Below are 27,910 nucleotides of genomic sequence, written 5' to 3'. Positions count from 1 at the left end.
ACTTTATCTTGAGGGAATAAAGTTTCTAATGGCACAACACTAGAGTTTGAGTCAGCAAAATATCATTCGAAGTCAATGAAACCGGACAGAACAACTGACAACATTAGTATTTCAGCGCTCGCGGGGATTGCACGTCAGTTTGTTTTCTCGTTGTGCATTTATCGGTAAATAAAATCTGAAAATGGCACCCATTTCTAATACAGTCGTTGGAATTGATGATGACCAGCGGTTCGCGCTAATGAAGGTATGATTTCCATTTATTACTATTATTCAATCTTATCGTTCACGCAAAACAATATGGTTTCCGGAGTAAACATTCAAGACAAGTTTGAATCTATATTTTATTTGTGATATGTATAACACAAATTTGATTGACTATATAGAAATAACTAATTTATTTATTTTATTATTATTATTTTAAGTACGACTGACCGTCAGTAGTGCGTTTTGGTTAGAAGACAAATAGATAAAAAAATATTAAAAATGCATCTATATCTATATCATATAATTTAAACTTAAACTTAAAAATTGTGGACAATCTTTACCTCTTTAGTATTGTGTTGTTCCTTTTTATTTCAAAGCATACTTCAACTGTGATCAACTCAGAAATATGTATGCTACGCGGTTCAACTGGTTTTCGAAATACAAAAATAAAAAACCTAGAATTCTACTTTAATCAAATTTACACAAGGTAATAACTTATATTAGATAAATTAATTTTGGTTGAAATTCTTCAGCCTTAAAACAAGTTTTGCGAATGCAAGCGAATATAATACTAAAATATAAAATAAATATTCTAAGATAAAACAATAATTTATCGAAAGCTATAGAACAAAAAAGAATATTCAAGTTTTATATTGAAAAATATATATATATGTATATTATATAAAATATGCATAAATATAGATGAAAAATTTTTGTTTGTTCATTCAAGAAGTTCCACTTTGGCCAAAAAAAAATATCAGCTACGACGAGAGGTTATTAATTTCTTTAAATTTATTGGTTACAGTATGTTTGGTACGTGATTGTTTTGTTATTTAAAATTGCAACACAGTTCCAACTTCGCAATTACTTGCCGAAAACATTGTCCACCACAATACAAGGCAACGATTTCCTAATTTGTCAACCGAAAGTCAAAATAATAGAAATTGGTCTTAGTATATCTCTAAATTGTTGCTTGTATTGATATATTTTTAATCTGTACGAATATTATTCATTAGTTATAAAACCTTTTTATTGATAAATAAAGTTTTGTAAATTCTGATCGCAGTAAATTTTAATAGGAATATATAACTTTGTTTAGAAAAAGTAAATAGTATTTCTCTATGTCTTCACCGTTGCAACAACGTGCGCAAGAAATAGTTAAAGTGACTTTCCATTTTCTCGTGACACTTCCGCGCTATTCTAATGATATGTACAAAAAGAGCAATTTTCTGAGTAATCTTAGATAATGTGAACACGACGTAATAACATGTCCGTTTATGTAGAAATTAAATAAAATTAAAATTATCTTATATGTATAAAAGAATTAAGAGGTTTTATAGATCATCCTGTTCATGGTACCTTTTTTAGAATTTAAATTGTAAAATCAAAAAAAAAAAGAATTGATCACGGGCGTAATATAAAAATACAGACGAATTGATGAACTCCTCCTTTTTTGAAGTTGATCAAAAATTATTACAAGTTAATTTAAACATTAATTAAACAAGTAGTCGTATTAAATATCTCTATTATCTTATTCAATTCTAGTAACAGTCCTTTCAATATTACTTTTGCTTACGGTAAAAATACGGTGTACCATTATAACAGACGATTTATGAGATTGCTTATATAGATAAGTATAATTACCTATGATTTATGATAAAATTATCTATTATAATTACCTATGTTTTATTATAAAATAAAAAGAAACTTACCAGATTTTTTTTTAACAAATTAGTCCGTCAGATGTTTAAACGTAACAATTAATTACCTGTATAAACTTTCTAATATTGGTTGGATTTGATTCACAAAAACAGGTTCAAGTTGCTCAGTAAACTATGAATCAAATTACAAAAAAATAAAATAAATATTAACCTAACAAAAATTATTCAAAAAGTATTCTATCAACTTAAACTGAACAAAAATATTAGGTAAATTAAAAAATTATCTTTACGTCATCAATGCTTCTTGTATTCATACTAAATTACTAAATAATCTGTTTAAAAACTCATTTTGTGAATCTAGAAGACTCTCAGGTGATGACTTTATTATTATAAAAAAAATCACGTAATCATAACACAATTGTTATCTTAATCCGATATAAGAATTAGTTATTATTCGTTAACATTCAACAAACCATGGCCTTATTTTTTAGATTGTTTTAACACACGATAACAATATCTGTTATCCCATTCAATATTAATATTATTTTATAGTTGTGAAATATACACGCACCATAGTGTACACGCATGCTTGCAAATTACTTTCTAGTGTGTACAGTTTCATAAAATGCGAGGCAAGAATCCGTGTTGTTCATACTTAATTCTAAAGACGAATTTTATTAATTTATGAATGGAATGTAAATTATATAATATTTTTGTATATATATGTGCATTTTAAACAATGAATATATATAATATTAAAATATAAATACCCATTTTTTTTTATAACTAAGCATTTTAAAGTAAAATATACCTAATGATTATATTATTGTTATCTATGACATTTAACAGATAATTAAAATAGATAGAATTTATCTATAATTTAATTGATTGCATAACAATTAAGTTACAACTGTTATTTTGTTATTCACAACAACTTATAATGAAACCTATGAGTGTACCTAGTTTGCTTCATAGTTATTACATTTTTTAACTTTTTATAAGAATGCTCTTGCACATTTACAAATTGCATACCACCTTCATTAAGCAGGCGTTTATTAAAAATGTTGCAAATTTTTAATCAACCTCTTTAAATTTTACGTCTACTACCGTGATACACATTATTTAGTGTTAACCTAACATATAAATATATCACAAAGAGGTTTTTTATGTCTCAATTTAAAAAAATTAGTTAAGCGAATAAAAAATCTTTTTAAATTATGTATTTTTTTATATTACATAAACATTAAGCGTATTTAATTATGAGAATATATATGTTTCATTTTAAATAAAAATACATATTTACCTAATAAGGATATGCAGGTATATTTTTCCATATTAAGGCTTCCGGTAAATAATATTTTATGGCTAAAACGGAACATTACCAATACAGAAGTGTCTGTCTCACATGTATTTGTATTTTCACTGTATTTAGTATAACCGTGGTATTGATTTTATAAAACTTAATACATAATAACGAGTGCCTGACTCAATTAAGAAATTGCTTTTTGCGGAAACTATTCTCGTCATGGAATAGTGCTTCAAAAACCGGCATAACATCTCTAATTAGCACTTCTTTCCGTCTCTTAACAAAACAAAATACAGCAGAGTGCAATACCTGTAACCATGACGAATACAAAGACATCTTTTTCGTAATCGAGAACAACTATTACTTATGTTTATTTTACCGTTCCAAGGTCGGTGGAATATTTTTAATTAAAAAAGATAATAGTGTTTGAAATTAAATGATATTTCAATCGTTTTCCCATTTTATTTAAGTTAAAAATAAATTATATTTAATAATGGCTCACGTAAATATTTTAATAGGTTCTAGAATCGTCTCAGTTTTGACAACCTGATTCTAAGTGACCAGTTTTATGTGGGCCAAGTGCAGACGATTTCGAGGTCAAGAATTCAGAGAGACTGTTCACACAAAAGCAATGTTTGTATACTATTAAGGCGGTTTCACACGGATGGGACGAATGCTGTATTGCATATAAATTATAAAATATTAAATAACCATATTCATTTACAATTTACGATCATTGGAGTAACTGATATATTTTAAAATAAAGTAATATATTTCGAGTCGGACGTAATTAATTTATATGTGAATGGGTGAAACAGGTAAAATATAATACAACAAGGACCAACCGACAGACATTCACATCTCGTCTGCCCGTGATCACGGTTGCTGAAAAGTAACGGAAACGTCGGGATTATGTAGTTTTTAAATAATAAAATCCGTGTAGTTTATCCGAAAAATATTAGTTTCATTTAAATAAAAAAAAATATTATAGAATATAAATACGTCAAATTTATCATTAATTATTCTTATAATTTAAAATGTTTTGAATGATTTACGTTTACTATGTACGTAACAATGTTTATGTGAAGTCTTTCTGATGCAATGTTATTTTCACATGCATGTGATAATTGAAATTGCATATTTTATCAGAAACACGACAATCGACATCCCGTCAGAGAAGAACGAAAATTTATTATAAACTTTTAAACTTAATCCGAATTACTCATCAAGTGTTAATTATGTTTATGAGAAAAAATTTTAAACATTGATTTTAGCATTTTTTTTTTAATTTTATAATTAAATTGTTTATATAAATAAATCTGGGACATATTTTATATTATACTTTCTTTAAAAAAATCCACACTTTTTTATGCTAAGGCTTCATTCGCACTGGAATCGTGGAATATTTTGCCAATTCAACGTTTTTATTTGTCGGACGAATTATAATCTTGAGTACTGCGAGCAGAAAAAATCCTCACATTAGTCAATTTAACAGCGAAGGACAAACTGTCAATGATAGCATATTGCAAAACCTAATGTTGACAAATACGCGAAATCTGAAAGTACGATAGAAACTATTTAAATTTATTATTAATAAGATAATCATCTGGCAATATTATTATTACAAAAACCAATTTCTTTATCAAGACTATTATTTAATTTCACTTCATATAAGATAAATCGTAGGCTTAACGCCTATCACAATTCATAGATTTATATCGCACCAAATTTTTAAAAATTTGTCCACTACATATCAAGGTATAATCTGTAGCTAGCTCGGTCCCTCACTGTTGTTATTTTGGTAGAGGGAAAGTTGTTTATAAAGCTTTAACGGAAATTATTACGAGGACAGCATCCGATGATAGCTAGTGAAGTCTTAGCGTTAAAATTAGAATAACTTTAAATATTTTATGTATGGCAAGTTATTTCGAACAGTGTGCCTTATTATATATTCCCGTTGTATATTTCGTCAAGATTTTTATCTTAATGGCTGAAAACTAAAAATATAACTGTACATCTTAATATATCAATAACTTTATAAACATAATCTAAGTCATTTCTATGGTGAGCGATGTATTGTATAATTATGTTGTTCTATTTTTGATTCAAATAAAGAATTTTTTTATGTGCCTATCTTACATATAATGTGCCTGCTCTTTAAAACCGCTATAGGAGCCACGTTTTTCTATGTATTTTAGTGTATTGATAAACAGGTAAAAACTTTCGTCATAATAAATTTCACTCGTCTCAAGCTCTATTCTTTTATCATAAAACCACTCAAGCGATTTTAAAACTCACAAATATAGTCGCCATTTAGACATATATGTCTAGATGTTGACATTCAGAAACAAATGTAAATAATTCAGAATTAATTTTAAAGTTCCTTTATCAAGAATATAATTCGTCCAACAAATAAAAACGTTGACTTTGGCATAATATTCTACGACTCCAGTGCGGACGAAGCCACAGCATAAAAAAAGTTCGACATGCTTATTTTTTTCTACTATAATAATTAATATCATACTACTGTTCCATTGTCTCATTGTATTAAAAAAAAAAGAGCTGCAGTTCTGTTTTATTAGACGACATGTAAATATTTAAATATTTTTTATGACCTACATGCGTAAACCGAAGCATCTTTTCACACTGCATAGATAGCGCAAACAGTTTTGCATTTAAAGGTCGTTGTACATTATAGTATTACGCATCTTAAGTAATCACATAAAAAAAAGATAATACGGAATATACAAAAAAAAATCTGTCCAATTTTTGGTTCGAATATAGAATTTTGGAATTATTAATCTGCACTACATACTCTATTATCATCCCTGTCACAGATATTTATTAATTATTAGGTCTCCGACGATCACTTGTCAACAGAAAAATAAATTTAATACGGGTAAAGATATATCCAAACCAGTTTTAACAGAATTAATTATCATAACTAATGACAACAACTACTTTATTTTATCATCTTAATAGTATGATAGAAACGCAATTTTTAACATTGAAGGTAACATTTTTTTTTTAACGATGTTTATTTTTTTGATGTTAACATTTAATGTACCCGGAATTCCTTAAGCTATTCTTTAAGCAAATAATTAATACGTATCACAGCCAAAACCAGTCGTATTCATTTCGTATAAAACTCAAGCATTGCGTTTGATAATTATGCTCAGTGTATAATTTACCGTATATATTATGCATAAAAAACATTATATATAACGCATAATATAACCTTTAGCAAATATAAAATGAACTCTTAAATAAATGTTAATAATGCGGTCGAACAACAATCGCAGAACTTTAAAGGGTCCAGCGCGCATAACGCAAAGTGCATTGTTATATCATTTTAAAAGATCACTATGTCATAAGCTACAAACATGACAAGTAACAAAATGATATCCAAAAGATATTATGAAACTTTAAACGTCCTTTAAAAAGATTGGAATATGGCAACTTTTTCGCTAACTTCATATTATTTTAGGTGTAATAATTTATGAAAACCGTAATTAGTTTTTTAGAACTTGAAATCTTCTTGTTTACGTAAATCCTTCGCACCAGCAGCAACGATAACAATAGTGGAATGCTTTTTTAAATATTTCTTTTGTCATTTTTCAACAATTCACAAAAACCGAATAATTAAATTCCTGTCAAACTATGCGATGCGAATGCCCTAGTTGACAACGCGATTATGTTTCCCGCCAAGTCGTTACTCATTAATGTAGGCTGAGTTTTTTTCCACTATTAGTGTAGTTTTTTTATTAATCGCTAGTTAACTTTTATAATATTTATGAATTTATTTATATAAATGGAATTCACAGTCAACTTTCTAATTCCGTATTTGTACATTTAGATGTTAATTTACTTTTCAAAACATCTAAAGTTAGCCCTACTAACAGCTGTACTGTTTATAAAAATATAATCAAAGGAGCTACTTATTGAAAAACAGCAAACAAGTAGTCCGGTTCTTAACTTAGCTATAAACTTATCTCACGAAATAATTTTTTAAACAAAAGCAGTTCCTGTCTACATTTTTTATATTTTTAACATACTCCAGTTTCGTTGACAATCAGCAATTTCTTTTTATAAAATATTTTAAATTACCCTGAAACATTCTAGCCACCGGGACGAAAGTAACTGTGTACAATCTGACAGGATGTAGAATACATAATATATACGTGTAAATATACATATAACGTTTATAACGGGGTAAAAATCCGTGCAACTTACTATAGTATGTTTAATTTCAAATGTTTATTAATCGAATGTCTTACAAAACGCAGCAAGAAGGTCAAGGCACGGCGCTTGCAATGCGCTTGCGCAATCAAACATCTAACACTCCAGCTTGCAGCCTATGTAACTGCAATTTTCATTGCCTTTAATCACAATCATGACTTTTTATATGTAACATTTTCATGTATTTGTATTTCATGGCAAAAAATATATATTTTAAATATGTAAACAAATGAGACCGCGACAGAACGGCATAACATAACAAACATCGCGTTAAACTTGACCTCTGTCAGGTAGTCGGAGATTTTTTACTTGTAATTTCATAATACTATTGTTCGGATCGTCATCAAAATGCCATTAGGTTAAGTGAGAACAGTTTAAAAATATTAACATTTAACAATGGATTTTTTGTTAGTAAATGTTTTTACAGCCATTTATTAACGTTAAGTCACTATTGCTTCAACTTAATTTTCTCAGTCGCAAGTGCCAGTTTCCGAATGTTACAAAGACAGCCAGCAGACGCCTCTTGCAAAATTGGATCTTTAGAACCAATAGTTTCTAGGAGGAACTGCACTACACCCGCCTGCGGAGAAAATAATTTAGCTATTAATTTAAAACATAATATTTTGTACTACCTCATTATAAAGAACTCATTTCTCTCGGACAACATATAATCTGTGGAAGACAATGATTACATGTAATAAGTAGCTGGTGTTGCTTTTCTATTAAACATAGATACATAAGAAGTTGTTTTGAAAACAAAATAAATCACACAGACATCTAGACAATATAAAATATGTAATAATTTATCATATTTATACACCCACTTATATAAGTAGAAGAGTTAGGTTTTAGGTACACAGTATGACTAAATATACATGCTACACAGTTGATATAAATGTATCTCAACGTTTCTTAACATTATCAATGTATGGTTAAATTATTCATAGATCTTTATTGATACTAACCCTGGTATTTAATAATGTGTCTTTAAAAAACGCCATCTATTGTTTATTGTTCATACTTGAATGTCGCCTCCCGTGTGAAAACGGGCTACGAACATAGTAGGAGTGTAGAGTTTATATTGGCAACACTATCCGATATGCTTAGCACAAGTTTGAATAGTCACATTACATACTAGGCCTTTCCCATTTCTAATTCACTAATCTACATTAACACCAACGTACGGAGATTTATAAAACTGCCAACACTCCGTATGTAGTCGGACTTTGCAAACTTGGATTAAGGACACCGAGGTATCCTACCTGTGTTAGAACTGTCAAAGGGAATTAAGATAATAATCTGTACATGATTAAAAGATTCTTACGCCGACATTTTTAGATAAAGCAAAAAAATATTAACGCGTGCATTCGACGCTCACAGTGTTTATAATTTATATTGCGGGGTCAACGAAACAGGTTTTATTTTCTTTATTCATTGTACTTTTAATTTTATTTATCTCGATTACCTTTTTCTCGTAATTAAGGAAAATCAATTGCGATTGTAACTATAATCACAGTTGCATGTTTTGTATGCACTCATAAAATATAACTAATGAAATTATCAAAACAGAGTAACAATATGTTAAATTAGCTTCAAATCAAAAATATATTTTACTGAATGTATTTATATAAACCCTAATAGCATAATTGAAAATAAACCAGTACGTTACTTTTGCAACATTACCTAAATATTAAATAACAATGCTCCATCTTAGTTATATTATTATTTATTCACTTATTTACTTCTTTACATTAAACAAACGTCATTTAAATTAACCATTAAAATGAAATATTCGTAACTTATACCATTTAAAGAATTTCCAAAGGAAGGTTATTATCTTTCAAAACTACAACCAAACGAGACTAGGACGAGGTCCTTGGTGTATAAAATTTTAAACGCTCATAAGTAATTATACGTGCAATGGATTTTGAATATAAAGTTTATTTATTCATCATTTAAATTATAAAAAGCTTTATTGTTGAACGTAAATTATAGCGATTAAACGAGCCGGATCTCGTTTTAAGTTGAATTAATTTCTGAACGTTTACAATAAAATCAAAAAAGGAGTGTTACACGAATCACCTGGCAGGTGACCTTCACAGAGACCAAAGTAAACATCTGTAAGGTGTTAAGAAAAGTATGAATAACTATAAATATTTATGTGTAGCACAGTTTTATCTAAGACATACATTATATTGTTCCTTTTCATTTTTATCACTACTGGTTGTCAGATCAATTCAAGGTGGTAGAGCCTAGCTGTGGTCAAGTTACTGCAGCTCGGATATGGGCTGGCTCGACTGGGGAAGTACCACCCTCTCACAGAAGATCGGCGTGAAGTAGTCTTTAATGGCTACGTTTCGTCCTATGAGTGAGAGAGGCGGTTGCCCTTTTCCTTTTTCCCACTCTTTCCTCTCCCTATTCCCCAATCAAGGGTGGCAACGGATCCGCGAAACTATGTGCGGATGTCCATGGCCGACGGTAACTACCTCCATCAGGTAGGCCGTCTGCTCATTTGCCCTCTTTTACACAAAAAAAGATTTGGCTGACATTTCGAACACAATTGTACACACGGTCTAATACATGAGATTTAATTTATTATAACACTAAAATATAATAACACTGAGTCACTGTCACGGACTGGTGAAGTAAGGTATGATAATAACTCTTAATATATACCTGTATTTTAATAAAATGGATTTCCCGTATTATAGTCTCGAGGAATAAAAAAATCCTTTAATTGCTAAGTTAGCCAAGTTGTATAGTTTTTCTTTTTCGAGTATTATCCACTGAGACCTTATACTATTTTCAATTTCGTTATAAAAACGTCGAACCAAAAAATTAAGAAGACATATGTGAACTAAATAGTATTAAAAAAATACATAAAAATATTTACAGAATCGTCAGGATGTTGTGTTAGCAATATTTATACTTTATATTCCGCTCGAAACAAATTGATATTCTTAAGTATAAGAAAACAAACCATTCGTTGCATTCATTACTCGTTAAATTTACATACAATATACATGTAGTTTATGCCTACTTCCATTTTATATTATAGAGGCGTTCAAAGAAAAATAATTAAGGTAATATTCATAAGCAACGTATTTATATAATATGCAATTTTGCTCTTGACGATGACTTTCCGTTGGCTTTGGTCAGCAATTTGAACAGTTGAGTGCAAGCATACTGTCATGACGGACCTTGCGTAACGTTATTATGAAATAGTTATGGCTCGAAGTTCGAATCGTAACTAATCTATCGGTTTCCAAGCAGACGACTAGAACTCTTGCCAAGAAAACAATGATTTCAAAACTATGACATCTTCCGTCATTTGTAACACCAATGGCTGTGACAAATAATTATACAAGTCGTGTCCCCATAACAATGAGGATGCGCTCGTAGAATATAAAATATCTTTTGTTCCCAAATGGATGTGTTGGTTAAATTAGTCGTAAACATTTGAAGCATGACGTACGTGTTGAGTTTTTTTTTTGCGAAGATCGAAAGTCATTATGAATATTCAATATAATTAAAAACTTTCCAATAAAGATTTAGAGGGCATTTTGTTTATGTATGCAAACAATTTATTTTACCTTCGACTTCGCTTGCACTAAACTAAAATCTGAACTTGTATATTATTATGGAGTATACCATATTACAATTCAAAGCACACTAATAGATACAAAGTCAGTTTAACTTATTTGAAATAGTAAACATTTTATATACACTTACGAACTTATATAATTTTTCAGCTTACCCATTATCTATTCCAAAATAATAAATAAAGATGAAAACTATATTTCTTTACTATATTTGAATGCCGGTTAATTTGGAGATATTATTCGTTAAACCAATTGAAAGAAATCATGAATCTCGAATTAGCATAAAGCTTTGCCACAATTTTCGTAATATAATGGAACCTTTCCGACCCGTGTGTCAGAATACTCCAGATAATGAACTCACCGCATGCATTGTCACACAGTTTATCGAGTAGAAGGACAGATGATACAGAGCCAATGCCGTCGCTCTATGAACGCTCGGATCTCTTGAAGTCATGTAATTAACCAGAGGCGTGATTGCTCCACGTTTACCAAATTCTTGACGGTTCTGCGCCCAGTCGCAACAATACGCGATCGCCACACCAAGGTTAGCACGCAGATGGTCGTCTGTTGTACTCACTGTAATAAAAATTAAACATATTCAATTAAATAAAATTTGATAGACACGGGAGACCTTCATTGTCTTTATTTAACGTTCATACCGACTGTACCTTACTTACTTAAATTTAATTTCAATATAAGTAACTTGCTTGCGTTATATTTATAAGTATTTTCTTGGTTAAAAATTACATGGGTTACCTAATACTAATACAATCTCTCACGACTACTTTTCATTGAAAATTTAAGACCTTTATTATGTTTCAATAAAGGATGAACTTCATTATAACTTTGAAGGTTCCATTTAAAAGCACATTGAGATGGTTTCAAATGAATTCCCTTTCAATTACTCATTTGTAAATCTTTCAAGGGTAATGTTTGTGTAAGGTGTAAACACTTGTTGCATTTTGTAACAACTATTTAAAAATAAAATAGTATATAATGTGTACGAAGCTCTAACGTGTCTTATATAGCTGTTTAATATACTGCACTTTCATAATCTTTACTCGCTTATTATGTTGCTAAGTACCGAGCACTTACCGAGTTTCGACAGTTTCGCTACGACACCGTGGTCAGAGATTACGGCCAGGTTCTCGTGATCGCGGGCGATAGTTGCTATTGCGGCACACACCGCCGATAGAACGTTATGGTCGTCAGAGTCCAGCAAGTCGACGGTCAGTTCTAAAGCTCCGACAAAGGATCTGACCATTTCACCGGAGTCAGACGCGTTTTGTACACAAGGACTCAAAGCTAACGCTGCGTTTGTTTGAACCTTTTTTGAATCGTTTTTGAGCAGCGACCAAATAAGCCTCACCCCGTCTAACTCGTCGATTTGCATCATACAATTATTTTCTTTGGCGCACTCCATCAGAACTAATGGCACATTTTCTAATAACGGCTTGTGGGTATTATTTAAGTGGTGTACTGTAATAAAATTATCATTACGATTTTATGAAAAATCGTCCATAATGTTACATTTTTAATGATGGATGTTGAGTAATACCTATAACACTTACTTAACATGGGTATTCCACCTGCGTTCCTTATTTTATCGCGGTTCGGAGGATATTTAGCACATTCTGCTAAAGCCCCAGCGACATTCGTGAGCACTCCATCATTCTCATCGTCGAGTAATCTAACAAGTATGGGTACTGCCCCTAAGTGGTCCAATTTCTTGACACTTGCGTCACTATTGGCACATTTCCATAAGGCTCCCGTAACCGCAGCCATAAGTGGTTTATTCGCTCTGTTCGTGGAATCTTGTGCTGCTTCGACTAATAGCTCAAGGCCACCGGCTTCACGAATCATATCTCTTGTTATAGCATCACTTGCACACTTATATATTGCTAGACTGCAATAAGTCTGTAAATAAAATTCTATTACAATTGCTGCAGTATGTGCAAATTAGTAATGTTGTTATAAAATAAAATTTAATATTTGTACTATTAAGTCGATAATTTTATGTCAATTTATAATAAAGTGTCTATTATGAGAGGGTATTTGTTACCTTTGCGGTCTTCACATGTTAACATGCGAATTTGATTTTGAATATCTCATAAACTTACCTTCAAGTCCTTGTCCTCATTCCCTAAGTGTTTTATCAAATCATTTACCATCTTCTCCGTCTGTATAGCTAATTGGAAGGAGGTTTCATTGGCGCACATTTGTAGGAGTCCAACTGCAGGTACTGCAACGTCTAAGTGAATGGTTTTGAGCATTCGAGCGATTAAGGGTATCATGCCGTACTTCCTCATCGCCTCTCGATTTCTTTGTGATGATGACATCGACCACAACGCCTTCGCTCCAGCTCTTGCTATATCCAGAAATTGTAATTCATCCAGATTTAATTCTTCTTTCGCTGTCACAAGATAGCTACAACATAGTAGAAAATTTAAAAGGATATTTTATATAAAATGTTCATACGTTGTATAACTTTGTTTACCTTTCTCTAATATCCAACAGGTCTATTAATTTTGGTAATCCTCCAAATTTTCTACAAAATTTTCTACTCTTACGGATTCTTCCTAAGTTGGCAATGGTCTCAGCTGCAAGAATTTGCACATCTCTAGCTGGATCTGACAACAGTCCTACCAGGAGTGGTATTGCACCCAAATCAGTGACCTTCTTCCTTATTTCCATATTCGGCGTAATATCTCTGAGAACAGCCAGCCCTCCTAAGATGCAGCATAAATCTCTGGTTTCCAGTAAGTTCACCAAAAGTTCCAAACCACCTATTTCCTGTATAGCTCTCTGGTTGACCTCGATCGTCAAATCGTGGTCTTTCAAACAAGACAGAGCCACCATAGTTGCAGTTTGGTTGCCTGCTTTCATATATTTCACCAGTTTCTGTATGTGCCAGTATTCAGGGGGGATTTCTGATGATTTTATTAGGTCCGCCCAATTATCTTCAGATGAGGAAGTTGATGACGGTGATGAGGCTGAAGTATCCGAGCCTTCAGTGACCATGACAATGCGGGGCAGACCAACTGCATCCTGACCGCCATCCGCGCTAAACGTTGATATATTATCGCCTTCAGCCATGATCGATACCTCACGCGAATTAACACAAAATACGATAAAAATAATATATATAATTAATGAATTAAATAGTAACAGTCCAAATGCCTAAAATGCTGGTTGGTATAAGTTTATTTTGTTATTTCATCAATACTTGTGTTGCTTAGCAACGATGTAGTCATGACGTCTTCTTGAAATACATTTTTCTCTCTTTTTAAATTAATGTGTTTCTTTTGCATATTCCTAGTCTTTACCATTTTTTTGATATTTGTTTCAGTTTCGAAGGAGCGTTAAAGATGTTTTGAAGCCCGAACACAATGATCACTTCCTACTAAGATGGTTGCGAGGTAAAAACTATAATAATTATTTTATTGTCTCGTGTGTTGTTTCACCAAAAAAAAAAAAACGCAATAAAACTGTCTGAACTTGTGTCTTAACTTTAAACGCAGATTGCTTCATTGTATATGACTTGATATCATAATCATTTAATATTTTTATACTTAAAAAATAGGATTATTCCTTTTATCTAAAAATATACCTAATAAATATTTTCAAACTTCTATGTGATTTTCTTTGACTTTATTATTCTATCTTTTAACAAAACAAGGATTTCCTTTTAGGTAAGCAGAACTTTTGCTTGTTTTTTTAACCGATTTGGATATGAATCTTCGAATGTAATAAATGTTGTTTGTACGTATGTACGTATAGTATCTGACAAGACATATTGAGTGTTATCTTAAAGAAGTTGTACACTAGTGGTTCATTTATACACAATTATTCGGCTCAGTGTTAAAAAAATGAGAACCGTACCGCAAATATAACATCTGCACTGATGTTTTTAAATAATTTAATAACTTTATAATTATATCAAGGTCATTTCAATTTCTTTTATCTCGTTATTGGTATTATTTGCATGTTATACATGACTTTTGCATGCCAAGTCAGGACGAGGTGATCAATAAATAAAGAAAAACATAATTATACGATATTACGCAACGCATGGACGTCAGACGTCAGTTAGTTAGAGATCAAAGTTGACAATATTGTCATATGTCAATTGTCAAGTAATATGACATTAAGTTGTATTACAGATAAAGAGTACACACACACACACACACAGTAGGTACTTAAGATTATAATTCGTCCAACGAATAAAAACGTCGAACTTGGAAAAATGCCACGATTCCAATGCCAATGAGCCTTAGCATAAAAAAATAAGTTGTACTATAGATGCAGGGTGCAACGAAAAGGCCAAGGACAAAAGTACATTAACTATTGAAAACAAAATGCAGTTTACAATAAAACATAATAACGTTAGTGTCTTGCGATAAGATGATTAAAGTCTGTCGATGAATGAAATGACAAGAAATATTGCATCTTAAAATTGAAAAGGTTTTAAGTATTTGAACTTATCGGTTCTAAATACTCACCTAAATAAGTTAGTATTATTTCAATGAATATAGGAATAACTTTATGAACTTTTCAAAATGTACATTTCCTGTTTACATGCAACTTTACCTCCGAAACTCTTTTATTAACTTCACCCTATAGGTACATAATGAAATAAAAATATCTGCCATAGTATCTTTAAAACCTTTTTACGCAACCTGCAATCTTTGTATTTTTTTATTCCCACCACATACAGAGCGTTAACACTTTTTTCATTTATATACCTTCTCACGTAGTTTTAATGTCTGTTATTGTATATATAGGAAGTGCTCTTTTAAAATATAGTTTTTTAGTGCAAACACATATTAAGGTGCAACTTCTTGTTCTAAAGGATTTCAGCAATAATTGAATATTTAATTTAATATGTATAATAAAAACTATTGATTTAAACTTGCATATATATGTGTAGAGATAGAGGTGGTCAGTGTATATTGAAATAAAAGATGATACAATCAAATTAGACACGTACAAAACAAAGGAGGTTAACTAAATTCACCAATTATTATTGCCATTGAACGTGTATTGTAAATAACTAGTTTGTTCTTGGATTTGTTACGTATATTATAACGTATTTTATTCTGCATTTCCTACTATCACTTTGCGAGACGTGATAATTATAGTGCATTCTTTATTTTCTCTTCCGTCTGGTTATAATGTATTTCTGTAAACTGGGATGTAGCTCTGCCCTAGTGAGATCATTGCATTTTCTTTTCTTTTGAGGGCTAGAATAAAAAGTGGAAGCTGAACAGTGTAAAATGACATCCATTTATAAATACGAACATGCTTACAAAAAATTATTCCAAAAGCTAACCCTCACCCCCGAGATACGAGCACATTGACTGCCAACGAGTATAGCTATTTGAATTTTTTTTAGGTTTTTTTTTTCTTAGAATTTTTTGCCTTACTTTTGGTATAATATTCTGGATAAAATCGCACCGAAATTCAAAGCGCAAAGTTTTGTGTCTCCAATAGGTAGAAATGATTTATTTTACTATAATTTTGGGACGGTGGTTGCCGGGCTACATTTGTAAAATAAATTCTATAATGTCATTGTTGGTGTAAATTAAATTTTTGACAATGTTTATAAATATTCATTTGCAGATAACATAGTTATTGCAGACAGACATAACCATTTTAACGTGCAAACTTTGTTTTCTACGAGTCTAGTCCCATAACAGAAACGTTAAACTAACCCAGGACCATTTTAGAATTTCCAATCAAAAGTTTAATTAACGAAATATATCCTACAAAGGGTGCAGATTACGATTGTCCTCCATTTACTTAATATCGTTAATTTTCCTACATTATTTTTCACTCAAATCTTGAATTTCATTTCAGCGAGACAATGGAACCCGGAAGCTGCTGAGAAAATGCTCCGAGATGTAAGAATATAAACAATACATTACTTTATAACAATAACTATGTTGCGGGTAAATCTCCATATTGTAATAGTGTTCGATTTTATTACAGTGTTAATTACATATATATTTGCAATGTTTACGAACGACCTTCAACGGTTCGCAAGTAATGGTGACAAATTATATGTGATGGGCACTAAAATGTAAAATAATGCAACAATAAATTTAAAATACTGTGAACAATATGGAATATTCCTTATGAGTAATATTCTCAAAATTCTATATAAACTTTGCTTCGAATTATAAATCTTTGTCGGTGTGTTTCTTCTAACAAAGTTATGTAAACCGTAAGCTGGCCATCCAATATGCTATACCCTTCACGAATACCTACAGTTTAATTAACTGCTATGACATATAAAGTCAGTTATTGGTATACATATTTTAGCTTCATTCTTTTACAAAAAATCTATACGATGAGATAATGTTAAATAAATATCCAGTCAATGCAATGGAGGGAGAAGTGGGGCATAGACACCACCCTAGAGTCTTGGCAGGCACCCGAAGTCCTCGAGAATCACTTCCCCAGCGGCACCACCGGCTTTGACAAGGAAGGGTCACCACGTTAGTATAGCTCTTGATATGACGTTGAAGAATTTTTGGACGTTATCAATAATACAATTTTAATTTTAAGCCTGTGATATTCAGCTTTTTCTAGTTCGTGATACTAAAGTCACCAAAAAGGCTATTCATTTTACAGAATAAAAACAGTAGGTACTGGATTGATGATTTAGAAAAGCTAGAAATCGCTATAAACCCCGAAAGTTTAAATCTTCATTCATAAAAATTAATTTAAACATAAGGTATATTGAATTCACTGCTTGCCACATAAACTTGAAAAGTTATGCCTTTCCGACTGAGACAATGGGTAGACTATTATTTTATTGACATAAATAAACAGAATTACTTAAGGCAAAAACACATCGTTTATAATAATATCCCAAAACAAATATAAAGAAGAACCCATAAAAGAACAAGGTCTGTTGATAATAGTTTGCTCTTATTTGCAAACTCTGTGATTATTTAATCTGTTTTTGAGTGAAAACATGAAAAATAAGAAGACAGTCTTATAAGTTGTGCATGAACCGGTATCATTAATAATTTTTTCGTCATATAACTTTTTTCAAAGCAAAATCCTTCCATTACTAAAAATAGTCCAAGTTTTAAAATATACACGGAAAAGAGCTCATAGACGAAGCAGAAATCGAAATAAACGAATTTTATTCCAGTGATAATCGTACCATTTGTGGGTTTGGACATCTGGGGTCTTCTGCACGCGGTGTCCCGGACTGACGTCATCCGCATGGTGTTAAGACATCTCGAGAATTATCTGGCACTCGCCCGGAAACAGGCTTCCACGCATGGACCCAACGCTCTGAAGGTAAAGATATCAACATTGTAAGCAACATATATATAATATGTCTGCTTGAACTGCTCTGGGATATAAGGATGTACCTCTGCTACACCTATAGCTGATTTTTGTGGTGACTTTATTTTTCTTATAAAAGTTATAATTTTCTTTGGACCGTAAATAAAGCGTCCATGAATTGATGTATATATTTCTTTCCTCACATTTTGCAAACCTCAACTCAAAATATAACGTTTTTGTGAAAATGGACGATGTATTGATGATTTTTTCGTAATTATTGTTCAATATTAATACAAAATACTGGATAATTTTCGTATATGAATGTTCATTGTATGTTCGGTCTCGATACTCAATATCTTCCAATTTAAGTAAGGGAACATTCATCAGCGAAGTCAACTTGACCTTCGATTCCTTACTTAATCAATAGAAAACTAGTTAGTAAATTTAAATTCTAACCTCTGGTCTATGATAACGAACGTTTAACAGACATTTAATCCACAACTCAACAGATGACCGTTCTCTTCGACCTGGAAGGTTTCAACATGCGGCAGTACGCCTGGAAGCCGGCCGCTGAGTTGGTGTTCTCGTTGCTACAGATGTACGAGGCCAACTACCCCGAGATATTGAAAACCTGCTTCATCATTAACGGTCCGACACATGCAGAACTTACAGAACATAAGAAAATACATGATGAACTTTATGACAATTATATTATATTGCAGCTCCAAAAGTATTCTCCCTGGCGTTTTCTGTGATCAAAAAGTTTATGCACGAGTACACGATATCCAAAATACGTATATACGGTAGTGACGCCAAGAAGTGGCAAGCGCAGGTGCTCGCCATGGTTGACAAGGACCAGTTACCAATGCATTACGGTGGGACTATGGTCGACGAGAACGGAGATCCGAAGTGCAGTTCTATGGTGATTGGAGAAATAAAAATAATTTACGTTATCGTTTGTATTATGTGCATCTGTTTATAATGTTGTGATGATTAATTTCAAGGTCAAACCCGGAGGCAAGGTGCCCAAGAAATACTACTCCTGCAATATAGTCAACGAAAAAGAAAAGGAATATGAGAGAGTGACGGTGAAAACCGGCGATAAACATATAGTGGATCTATTGTGCGCTGACGGAGAAAGTGTACTGAAGTGAGATTTAATTTTTTTTGTTTAAATATGACTTAAAACGTTACGAAACTAATATTTTCGGATTTATACGCGTTATTTTATTATTTTTAAAACTACATACTCCCGATGTTTCGGTTACTTTGCAGCAACCGTGATCACGGGCAGACGAGATGAGAATTGTATGTAGTTTAAAGTAATAAAAAACAGGGAGCACATCCGAAAACATTATTTTCATTTTAATGAATACTCGCGAAAGACTTGGATGTCATTAAAATGTAATACCGATGTAAGAGTTAAAATTATATATAGATGGGAGTTGGGAGTGGACAGCCATGACATAAAGTTCGTGATCAAGAAAAGAGATCAAGACGGCAACGAGTCTGTGGTGCACGGACCGAGGAAGGTGTCTGAAGGGCCGGTGGACGTCGGAGTGTTGCCTGTCACAGGACCCGCTACATGTATGTCCTTATATTAATATTTTATTAATCATCCATTACACACGACACTGGCGGAATATAGTGTGCACGTCTTTGCAAGGATAAAGGCGTATGGCCTTGGTAATGGTATATATATAAATATGGTAATAAATACAACCAACCAACCTAATCTTATATGTATTCAGAGTAAAAAGTGATATTTATGATCTTGAAATAAATCTGAAATTCATTATTTTAAAACAGGTATTTGAAAACTTATATGTCATTTTATATGTTTTTTTTTTTACTTTTGTTCAATGACTATTTTTTATTTTTATGTAGTTGTCATATTTTTGTAATATATATATATATATTTGTTTAATTTTTGTTTTTCACGTCCTAATTTTATGAATAAAATGAATAATCTTCTTGATATGTATGAACTTGACATGAAAAATATAGAGATGCTATTATCAATTCTTTTCGACTTTTGCCATATTTGAAGTCAGTTTTTTCAAGTGCAATACAAAAACAAAAACAACCTATAAAACTTACACTTTATATATATTATAAAAGATATCTCTTGCAGATTCAGTTATATTTGACAATAAGAGTTCTTACCTGCGAAGCAAAAAAATTTACTACGACGTCCTCATCTCAGTTCCCGAAAGGGATCTTAACATGACCGACATGCCTGAAGACCAAATACCGACTGAAACATGTGCGGTGAAAACATAAACAATGATTATTTTTTTATATAATAGTCTTATAGTCTATGGTTATCTGTAACGATGTATAAAATATGTTTATAATCTGTGACGAACAAGCAAAATTTGGCGCGAATCAAACTTGAACGTAATTAGAAGCCTTACTATTGTGATATATATTAGCATAAGGGATTTGTACGTATGTAAAAACGCATTTTAGATTATAGGAATAATATATCATGAAACAACCAACAACTATATGATGTACCAGGAACAATGTGAGTTTTCAACAGAGCAAAGCATTCTGTGATAATTATATATCTATACAAACTATTTGGCCGTCTTATATACGGCGCAATTATCGTATTTTCTATCATTTTATGCATGGACATTGAATATTTGGCTTTAAAATTATCTTCTCAGCACAAAGCTTTTAAAAATGTATATTCTATAACAAATGTAATAAAAAGCTTGTATTTAACTACAGTCACTAACTTCTCTTATTTCATTTGAAATGTTACATAATATTGACCTTTAATGTATTGTACATAAAGTATATAATTAAGATGTTGGAATTCATTTTCGTTATTTTGCAACCTGTTTAGCTGTTGTAGTATATAAGTTTTATACATTATGACGTGTAATAAAGTTTATTACTGTTCAACAGAAGTTTTATTTATACTGAAAATAAAAAATATTTCTCAGTAACAAGGTCGGATATGATTTTTTTTCTTAATAGTATCGCCCACAGTTTCACTATTAATTTATTAAATTTGCACATTATAAAAAAATTACAAGTTGAATTTGCAATTAATAACTTTTAACACGGGTGTAAAATTTAAAATTCATCCCGACAATCTACGTTCGATAAATGTATCACAAAAACGTGCTTTACGAACGAAAAAAATTCTGATCCCCTTTGATAAGTGTTTATACTAGTACATATATACAGTTTTTTTTGTACGGCTTCATTCGCTCAGGAATCTTGGAATCTTTTGCCTGTCTTTATTATTTCAATGTTATGCAGTAAAACGCGGATATATATCAAAATGAGACTATGAGGTTATAAACTTCAATAACATGCACTTATTCATATGCAAAAAACAAAAACAACATCCGGGACGATTACAAAATTATTTATTGATCCTTAATTACGATAACAAATACTTTTTTCGTTAATTTATTCCACGATGGCTTAATAATAAGTAGCCATTTCGATATAATCTTTGGAATGGTTCAATCCTCGTCTTCCATCAACATTTGCAGCAACTCCCTGTTGTTGCACTGACTGCCCTCTAGCCTCTGAACTCCTTTCCATTTTATTATCGTCGGTATTACCATCAGCTTAGTGCGACTGTCGGTACGGAACGGGCAGGCTCGGTCTTTCCAACTACAAATAATAAACATAAAACAAAATTTAAGACAAAACATATACGTGTAGATACTTATTTTCTGTTGTTGTTGTTGTTGTATAAATGCTTAGATGCTGCAAAGTAACCGAAACGTCGGGAGTATGTTGACATGATAATGCAAAACGCGTAGCAAATCCGAAAATATCAGTTTTAGCTCGCGAAAGTCTTCGATATATACCAAAGACATTCTTTAAGACGCTTAGGACTGGAGACAAAATGTACTGAAAAATACTGTATTTAAATAAGAAGTTTGTATATAAATTTATACATATACATAAACATGTATTGGGATATCTTCTAACAGTGAATTATTTCGCTTCATATCAACATATTTATAATGACATTATTTACATTGCATTTCTGTTATCGCGTTTTAAAACATGCTTTATTTTTATCTTGATTTTAATGTAATCAATTGTAATTTAATTTACCTACTTAAGAATCATATCAATATACACCTTAAATACTAGATTTTTCTATGTCGTGGGGGGGAAGGGCTAGTTCGCTTTAATGATCCCTAGGACTGTGACCTTAATTTTTACCAAACCGAGCAGGTCTGTGGTAGAGGGCCAAGAAAAGAGGTCCGGGTGCACAGCTTTAAAGTCGTTACCGGAGATTCTTTGTTTAGAAGGATGGACTGTGGAGCGGCTCTTTGGTCTTGACAGAGTATTGCAGTCTCCTTAGGAAATATTGCCCTGCTGTTTTACATATATATCCTTATCTGTCTGTATGAAGGCTGTCAGATTGGAGCCAGCCAGCCCTCCCAGCACTCAAGTCACACAGGGGTGAATTTATTGAAAAGGACATGTCTGAGCCCAAAAAAGCGGTACCGGAGAAACCTTAATTAAGGCGCTCAATTGCAACATCCACTCCTAAGCAGGTGAAGAAGTAGCAGCACAACTTAAGTTGGGACTGAAGTACATGAGGTATAGTTGCATTGCTCTTCATCTGTCTCATAACCCTGCAGAGTGAAGAGGCGACAAAGGAGGTGATGAAAGCCCACTTTTTGGAGTAGATTGCAAGTACCGTGCCGTCGACTCTACTTCGGTATCGTGAGAAGTATAGTCTCCTACTGTGCCCCCATAGGGCCAGATGCTCAGACCACTAATTTCAATGCCTTCCTATGCAACACACAGGAGAATAGTGGCGAGATTGGTCAGCAGATATTACATTGTCACCTAAATTACGGCCGCAATGATAGCTAAGAACCCGCCTTGGAAGCTTACGGAAAAGATTGGGAAACAGTGGAATGATTGAGAGACAGTGGGGAGATTTGTCCCCACTTTGACCAGTTGACCATCAGGTGAGGCGGAACATTGACATTCTGTCTTGTGCAGATAAAAACGGAAAATTGATGCTTTGGTGGGTCCCGGCACAACATTATTTGAGAGGAGGGGAAGAATACCCTTAGTATTAGAATTAGTAGAATAAAAAAACACATAGTATATCAATATAATAATGATAATATATTTAAAACAAATAATATGCACTAATACTCACTAATCTCTGTCGCCAACATCGACATAAACAAAGGTTATATCTTTCTTCAATTCGCTTAGAAATGCTTTGACCACAGGTTCCGCTGAAACAAAAAACAAATATATGGCATTTAAATATATTATTTTAAAGTTATTTAAGTATATGTAACCTAATTGGCAGTATATACACCAACTTCTGCCATTGTCTTTCTTTTTCCCAGTAAAAAAGAAATACAATTTCGGCTGGTTGTCCTTTATATTAGACAAATAATTTTTGAATTCATTATAATCATTTAAAGAGTGAATAATAGTTTTATTTTTGACCATATTAAACAAAACTCCAAATAAAATGACATAAATGACAAGGCACAAATAAAATTATTTGTTAATATGTAAATTAAGTAAGGAGGATTTATAAAAAATATATACATATAACTTTAATGTATCCAATATACTTGTATTTAAAATACGGGTAGATATTTCTATATCTTAATAGCTATAATTCAATTTAAATATTTCATATATTTTTATTATTTAATTATATTTTAAAAGTTAATAAATAATTGTATGGTCATAAAAATTTGATAAAGTTAACGATAAGTGAAAAATGGATTTATATAAAATTTCAATAGAGAAAATTTTATCAGTAACAATATAATACCTTCAACACAGTCGGGACACCAACTATTGCCATTGGGAAGTTTTGATCCACTAAAGAAGAATAATACAGGTGGATCATTTGAGTTTATTTGCTCTGTATATTTAGTAAAATCTTGAAATCCCTTTATATCCACGTAGTTGACCATCTTACTTAAAGTATATTACAACTGTGGAATCACTTCACTGGACGACAAGGTATTAACAGATATCAATGATTATTATGACAAGTTCAAAACATGAATTGACAAATCGATGTCTCACTTTAATGACATGTCGTTTTTAATCTACGACTGATAACAATCACAGATAAGACATTAAAATTAGATTAAATCTCTAAGTAAAGACAAAATACCAAAAGTAATTTAATATATAATTTTTTATAAAGATTTATTTGTTTCAATTTAAAGATAAATAAATAAATTCCCGTGAGTCATAAAAACCAATAGCATAAAACTTAAATGTTTACGGTTGTTAGGTTTGACACATATGACAGTTGAAATATTTAATTTTAAAAACTAAGTTTGTGTTTATATTTTGTGGATAGTAAAGAAGTGCAATTATAAATTTCCAATACAATTATTAGAAATGGATACATCACTGAAAAGTAAACCTTTTATAAAGCCCAAAACAATGGCCGAACTTTTACCAGGACTTAGTAGTAAGTGTTATCTTTTGTTTGGTCATTATATTTCTATCTTAGAGATTTAAACTTCGAGAAGGAAAATATTATTTTTGGTAAAGGTCAATTAAACACGAATCTAATCACTAATAATTCATGTAAGGAAAATTAATTAACATTTTTTTAGGTATTTTAAATGAAGACGCCGTGCGATCTCTCACGGCTAAGAAACAGCCACGGGCCACTATAGCTCAAACCCGAACAGCTGAAAAGGTCGTTAAACCATTAACGATTGCAGAAATGAGAGCGGATATTGTTTGTAAGCTATACAAATACAACCAAAAAAATTATATACCTAACAACTAATAATTTAAGTTCAATAACTACTTTCTTTTCAGCACTCCTACATTCTCCGAAGAGAACTGTTCAACCAAACACTTCAACTAAGAAAAGAAATTGGAACTCATCAGTCAAACCAGAAAACAAAACGAAAAGTCTTTTATCTAATGGTCAAACGAAACGCAGTTCTGTAAGAAAAGTTCTCAACTTTCAACCAAAAAATAAGGTAAATGGCTATTTTACAATTTACAAAAATAATTTACATTAAGGCATGTAAATAGTAATGTCTCATTAATGGACCTTGTATTTTTCAGCCTGTTACAAATGTTAGAACAACTTTAATTAGTTCAGAAACACCAAAATTTCCAAAACCAGAATTAAGAGCGAAAAAGTCATTAAACATACAAGGTAGAGTATTATTAAAACTTTTATGATGAACTGTTTCATAGCCTTCTTAATAAAATTATTGACATATTATTCCAGCAAAAAACAGTGTAAGAATAAGTGGTGTATACAGAATACCACAAGCCAAACAAAACTTCCCTGTGACACCATCCTCCAACCTCTCGTTCAAGTCAAATAGTGATGCCAGTTTCTTACAAAATGAAAAACACATCAATGACCAGGTAGAAAAAGCTAGGGCGATCATTGAAAGGCCGATTTTAGACAATATCGCAGAAGCTACTCCTCCCATATCAACACCGTTCAAAGAGTATAGAAATGTTCAAGAATACTTTAATGACACATGTGATTTAGATAATTCTTTAAATAACAACACCATAATGAACTTTGACAAAGAATTGAGTAAAGAGAACAGTAAAAGAGAAGAAAGTGTGATTGTCTCTCTCTGTGATATGCTGAATAAAGCGGCAGTCACCAGCATAGATAATAAAACTGATCTGACAGTTACAGATAAAATAAACACAGAGTTAAACGAACTACTTGAAATAGAGAAAGAAACTGAAAATAATATTAGGGCAATAGAAATGGGCATTAAAACTTTGAATGACATAAAAGAGGCCCAACAGAAATCATTACAAAATGTCAGGAAGTTGATCAATGCCAAAAAGAATATTAAACCAGTCAATGAATCTGATTCAAATTCAGCTGATACAGAGATGGAAAGATCGACTAAACAGCAACCTTCATATAAAATACCAAAAAAGAATACGTGTCTGAGGAAAAAGGTGTTTCGTAAGTCACTGCCAAATGTTTCTGACGGTATGCAGACTCCGCCCAAAAATAAAGTCTTAGATATGTACATGGAGATGAAAGAGAAAATGAATTTTCTTAACACGCCATCAGTGAAACGCCAAATGCCATCTCAAGACACACCTACAATTACATCGCATAATTTACAGAAGCAGTTGGACAAACTGTATAATGGAAGCTAACATTACTTTCAAAGCATTCAATGTCAAACAAAAATAGATTTAAATTATTTGGAATAAGACACGTAATTGAATGAAATAAATAGGTCTTGCCAGGTTAAAAAATGAAAAGCTACATTTGGTTGCAATATCATAAATACCAAATAAAATATATTAATCGAAATAATGTCATTATATGTTTTTTATATAAATGTTTATATGTAAGCTACTGGCTAGCGGAATTAATTTATTACATTACCCATTGTCATTTAATTTTATGTTAACCAAATTTGTGTATATGTAGTTATTTTCTATGTAAATTTTAATTAATTTTATTTAAGTATATGGTTGTGCTGTGGTCTATGACATTGAATCGGTCATGTCATGAAGTGAAAAATGTTGTCATAATGTGTTTCATGATATGACAATTATAATCATTGGTTTCATTGAAAACGTTTAATATGAAATTTAGTTAATTTTTTTTTAATGTGTACTATATTTTGTAAATAGCGATTCTGGCGATATAATAATAATATTTACACATTTTTGACCAAGTGATTTCACTGAAGGAATCACTTAACGTTGACAAAATGTAAGGTAGATTATTTAGATCCTAAGCTCCTTAGCAAATCTTGTAATAATGACTGACTAACTACATACCACTACTCTAACTCGCAAATTATTAACAATAAAGGATATATAAGTAAAGAATTCGTTTACTTTTAATAGTGATATAATTGCTTATGATACTGATAGATATTTTATCTGTGGAAATATCATAACACACTTCAGGTAAGAGTAATAAATTGAAATGATTATATATAATAATATAATATAGATAAAACAATCCAGTATAAATTTGAATTACACAGAATACATGTAAATTTATCCTTTAATCCTAATTCTATCCATTCTAAAAATGCTTGTTTGTGAGGATGTACGGATGTTTGTTTCTCTTTAACACAACAATTGATTAAAACATATTAAAAAAAACTTTACAATATTGTAACTAAGACATCAGAATCAAGCAGGCTATAATCATTCTTTCATTCCCTCTAGTTTCCACGGAATCACATGATCAGTTGTGTAGTGTGAAATTACGATATACAGGCTATAGATGTCGCTGATGGTTAGCATCTGTCGTGGTGACAAACTATTCATGTTCACTAGACAGTAAGCCGAATTCCGAAGTCCACGCTGATGAAGTGCTGACAAAAACTTGTATGAGTATATTGCTAAGATTTATACGCTGACTTTCAAAAAAATCAACTAAGCTCTCTGTTTTTCTCAACATTTCAGCACCATTTAAACAGTACGTTTGCTCATACAAGAGTCTTTAGAAAAGAATTTATAAAACGAATGTCATTAAAGCGGCTTCGGATTGGACTGTAATGATGGATACGTATGAGAAACAATATAAAATCCCAGAGGTTATTTGTGCGTCGGCGTCCAGACCAGCGGCC

The 27,910-nt window shown here is 31.5% G+C and overlaps 4 protein-coding genes across 5 annotated transcripts; 2 read left to right on the top strand and 2 right to left on the bottom strand.

Annotated features, from left to right (window-relative positions):
* The first annotated feature begins 82 nt into the window (after nucleotides 1–82).
* Nucleotides 83–21,238, top strand: LOC116767414 (SEC14-like protein 2). The gene is made up of 10 exons (XM_032657724.2): nucleotides 83–244; nucleotides 14,362–14,431; nucleotides 16,872–16,915; nucleotides 17,392–17,512; nucleotides 18,178–18,329; nucleotides 18,827–18,965; nucleotides 19,040–19,239; nucleotides 19,322–19,467; nucleotides 19,756–19,904; nucleotides 20,452–21,238. The coding sequence occupies exons 1-10, from the start codon at nucleotides 182–184 to the stop codon at nucleotides 20,598–20,600; spliced, it is 1,233 nt and encodes a 410-aa protein (XP_032513615.2). The 5' UTR covers nucleotides 83–181; the 3' UTR covers nucleotides 20,601–21,238.
* LOC116767413 (armadillo repeat-containing protein gudu) lies at nucleotides 7,405–14,226 on the bottom strand. The gene is made up of 6 exons (XM_032657723.2): nucleotides 13,510–14,226; nucleotides 13,133–13,439; nucleotides 12,584–12,929; nucleotides 12,108–12,491; nucleotides 11,374–11,588; nucleotides 7,405–7,990 (listed from the first exon to the last, which is right to left on the bottom strand). The coding sequence occupies exons 1-6, from the start codon at nucleotides 14,106–14,108 to the stop codon at nucleotides 7,859–7,861; spliced, it is 1,983 nt and encodes a 660-aa protein (XP_032513614.1). The 5' UTR covers nucleotides 14,109–14,226; the 3' UTR covers nucleotides 7,405–7,858.
* Nucleotides 21,239–21,689: 451 nt separating the features above from the next.
* On the bottom strand, nucleotides 21,690–24,630 carry LOC116767415 (thioredoxin domain-containing protein 17-like). Of its 2 annotated transcripts, none has more exons than XM_032657726.2 (3): nucleotides 24,121–24,630; nucleotides 23,482–23,563; nucleotides 21,690–21,959 (listed from the first exon to the last, which is right to left on the bottom strand). In XM_032657726.2, exons 1-3 carry the CDS (start codon nucleotides 24,263–24,265, stop codon nucleotides 21,806–21,808), a joined length of 381 nt encoding a protein of 126 aa, XP_032513617.1. In that variant the 5' UTR covers nucleotides 24,266–24,630; the 3' UTR covers nucleotides 21,690–21,805. The 2 variants fall into 2 exon arrangements, with proteins under 2 accessions (XP_032513617.1, XP_032513616.1); XM_032657725.2 differs by lacking the exon at nucleotides 24,121–24,630 and adding an exon at nucleotides 23,630–23,814.
* A 19-nt stretch (nucleotides 24,631–24,649) lies between these two features.
* LOC116767754 (uncharacterized) lies at nucleotides 24,650–27,149 on the top strand. Its single transcript, XM_032658223.2, has 5 exons — nucleotides 24,650–24,777; nucleotides 24,926–25,057; nucleotides 25,137–25,303; nucleotides 25,392–25,485; nucleotides 25,561–27,149. Exons 1-5 carry the CDS (start codon nucleotides 24,705–24,707, stop codon nucleotides 26,469–26,471), a joined length of 1,377 nt encoding a protein of 458 aa, XP_032514114.2. The 5' UTR covers nucleotides 24,650–24,704; the 3' UTR covers nucleotides 26,472–27,149.
* Nucleotides 27,150–27,910: the final 761 nt, after the last annotated feature.

Source organism: Danaus plexippus (assembly GCF_018135715.1).
Source record: "Danaus plexippus chromosome 9 unlocalized genomic scaffold, MEX_DaPlex mxdp_24, whole genome shotgun sequence".
NCBI classification, from domain to species: Eukaryota; Metazoa; Arthropoda; class Insecta; order Lepidoptera; family Nymphalidae; genus Danaus; species Danaus plexippus.
The sequence above is the reverse complement of the archived record's forward strand: the minus strand, read 5'-3'. Positions and strand labels throughout refer to the sequence as shown.

Excerpts from the sequence above, each read along its gene's own strand:
- LOC116767413 (XM_032657723.2), bottom strand. The coding sequence starts at position 14,108 with ATGGCTGAAGGCGATAATATATCAACGTTTAGCGCGGATGGCGGTCAG. Across the intron at positions 13,440-13,509 it reads CTGTTGGATATTAGAGAAAG|CTATCTTGTGACAGCGAAAG; the intron begins GTAAACAAAGTT and ends ACTATGTTGTAG. Across the intron at positions 12,930-13,132 it reads ATGAGGACAAGGACTTGAAG|ACTTATTGCAGTCTAGCAAT; the intron begins GTAAGTTTATGA and ends TTTTATTTACAG.
- LOC116767415 (XM_032657725.2), bottom strand. The coding sequence starts at position 23,786 with ATGGTCAAAAATAAAACTATTATTCACTCTTTAAATGATTATAATGAA. Across the intron at positions 23,564-23,629 it reads GTGTATATACTGCCAATTAG|CGGAACCTGTGGTCAAAGCA; the intron begins GTTACATATACT and ends TTTTTGTTTCAG. Across the intron at positions 21,960-23,481 it reads GATGTTGGCGACAGAGATTA|TTGGAAAGACCGAGCCTGCC; the intron begins GTGAGTATTAGT and ends TATTATTTGTAG.
- LOC116767414 (XM_032657724.2), top strand. The coding sequence starts at position 182 with ATGGCACCCATTTCTAATACAGTCGTTGGAATTGATGATGACCAGCGG. Across the intron at positions 18,966-19,039 it reads AACCTGCTTCATCATTAACG|CTCCAAAAGTATTCTCCCTG; the intron begins GTCCGACACATG and ends ATTATATTGCAG. Across the intron at positions 19,468-19,755 it reads GACGGAGAAAGTGTACTGAA|ATGGGAGTTGGGAGTGGACA; the intron begins GTGAGATTTAAT and ends AATTATATATAG.
- LOC116767754 (XM_032658223.2), top strand. The coding sequence starts at position 24,705 with ATGGATACATCACTGAAAAGTAAACCTTTTATAAAGCCCAAAACAATG. Across the intron at positions 24,778-24,925 it reads ACTTTTACCAGGACTTAGTA|GTATTTTAAATGAAGACGCC; the intron begins GTAAGTGTTATC and ends ACATTTTTTTAG. Across the intron at positions 25,486-25,560 it reads AAAGTCATTAAACATACAAG|CAAAAAACAGTGTAAGAATA; the intron begins GTAGAGTATTAT and ends ATATTATTCCAG.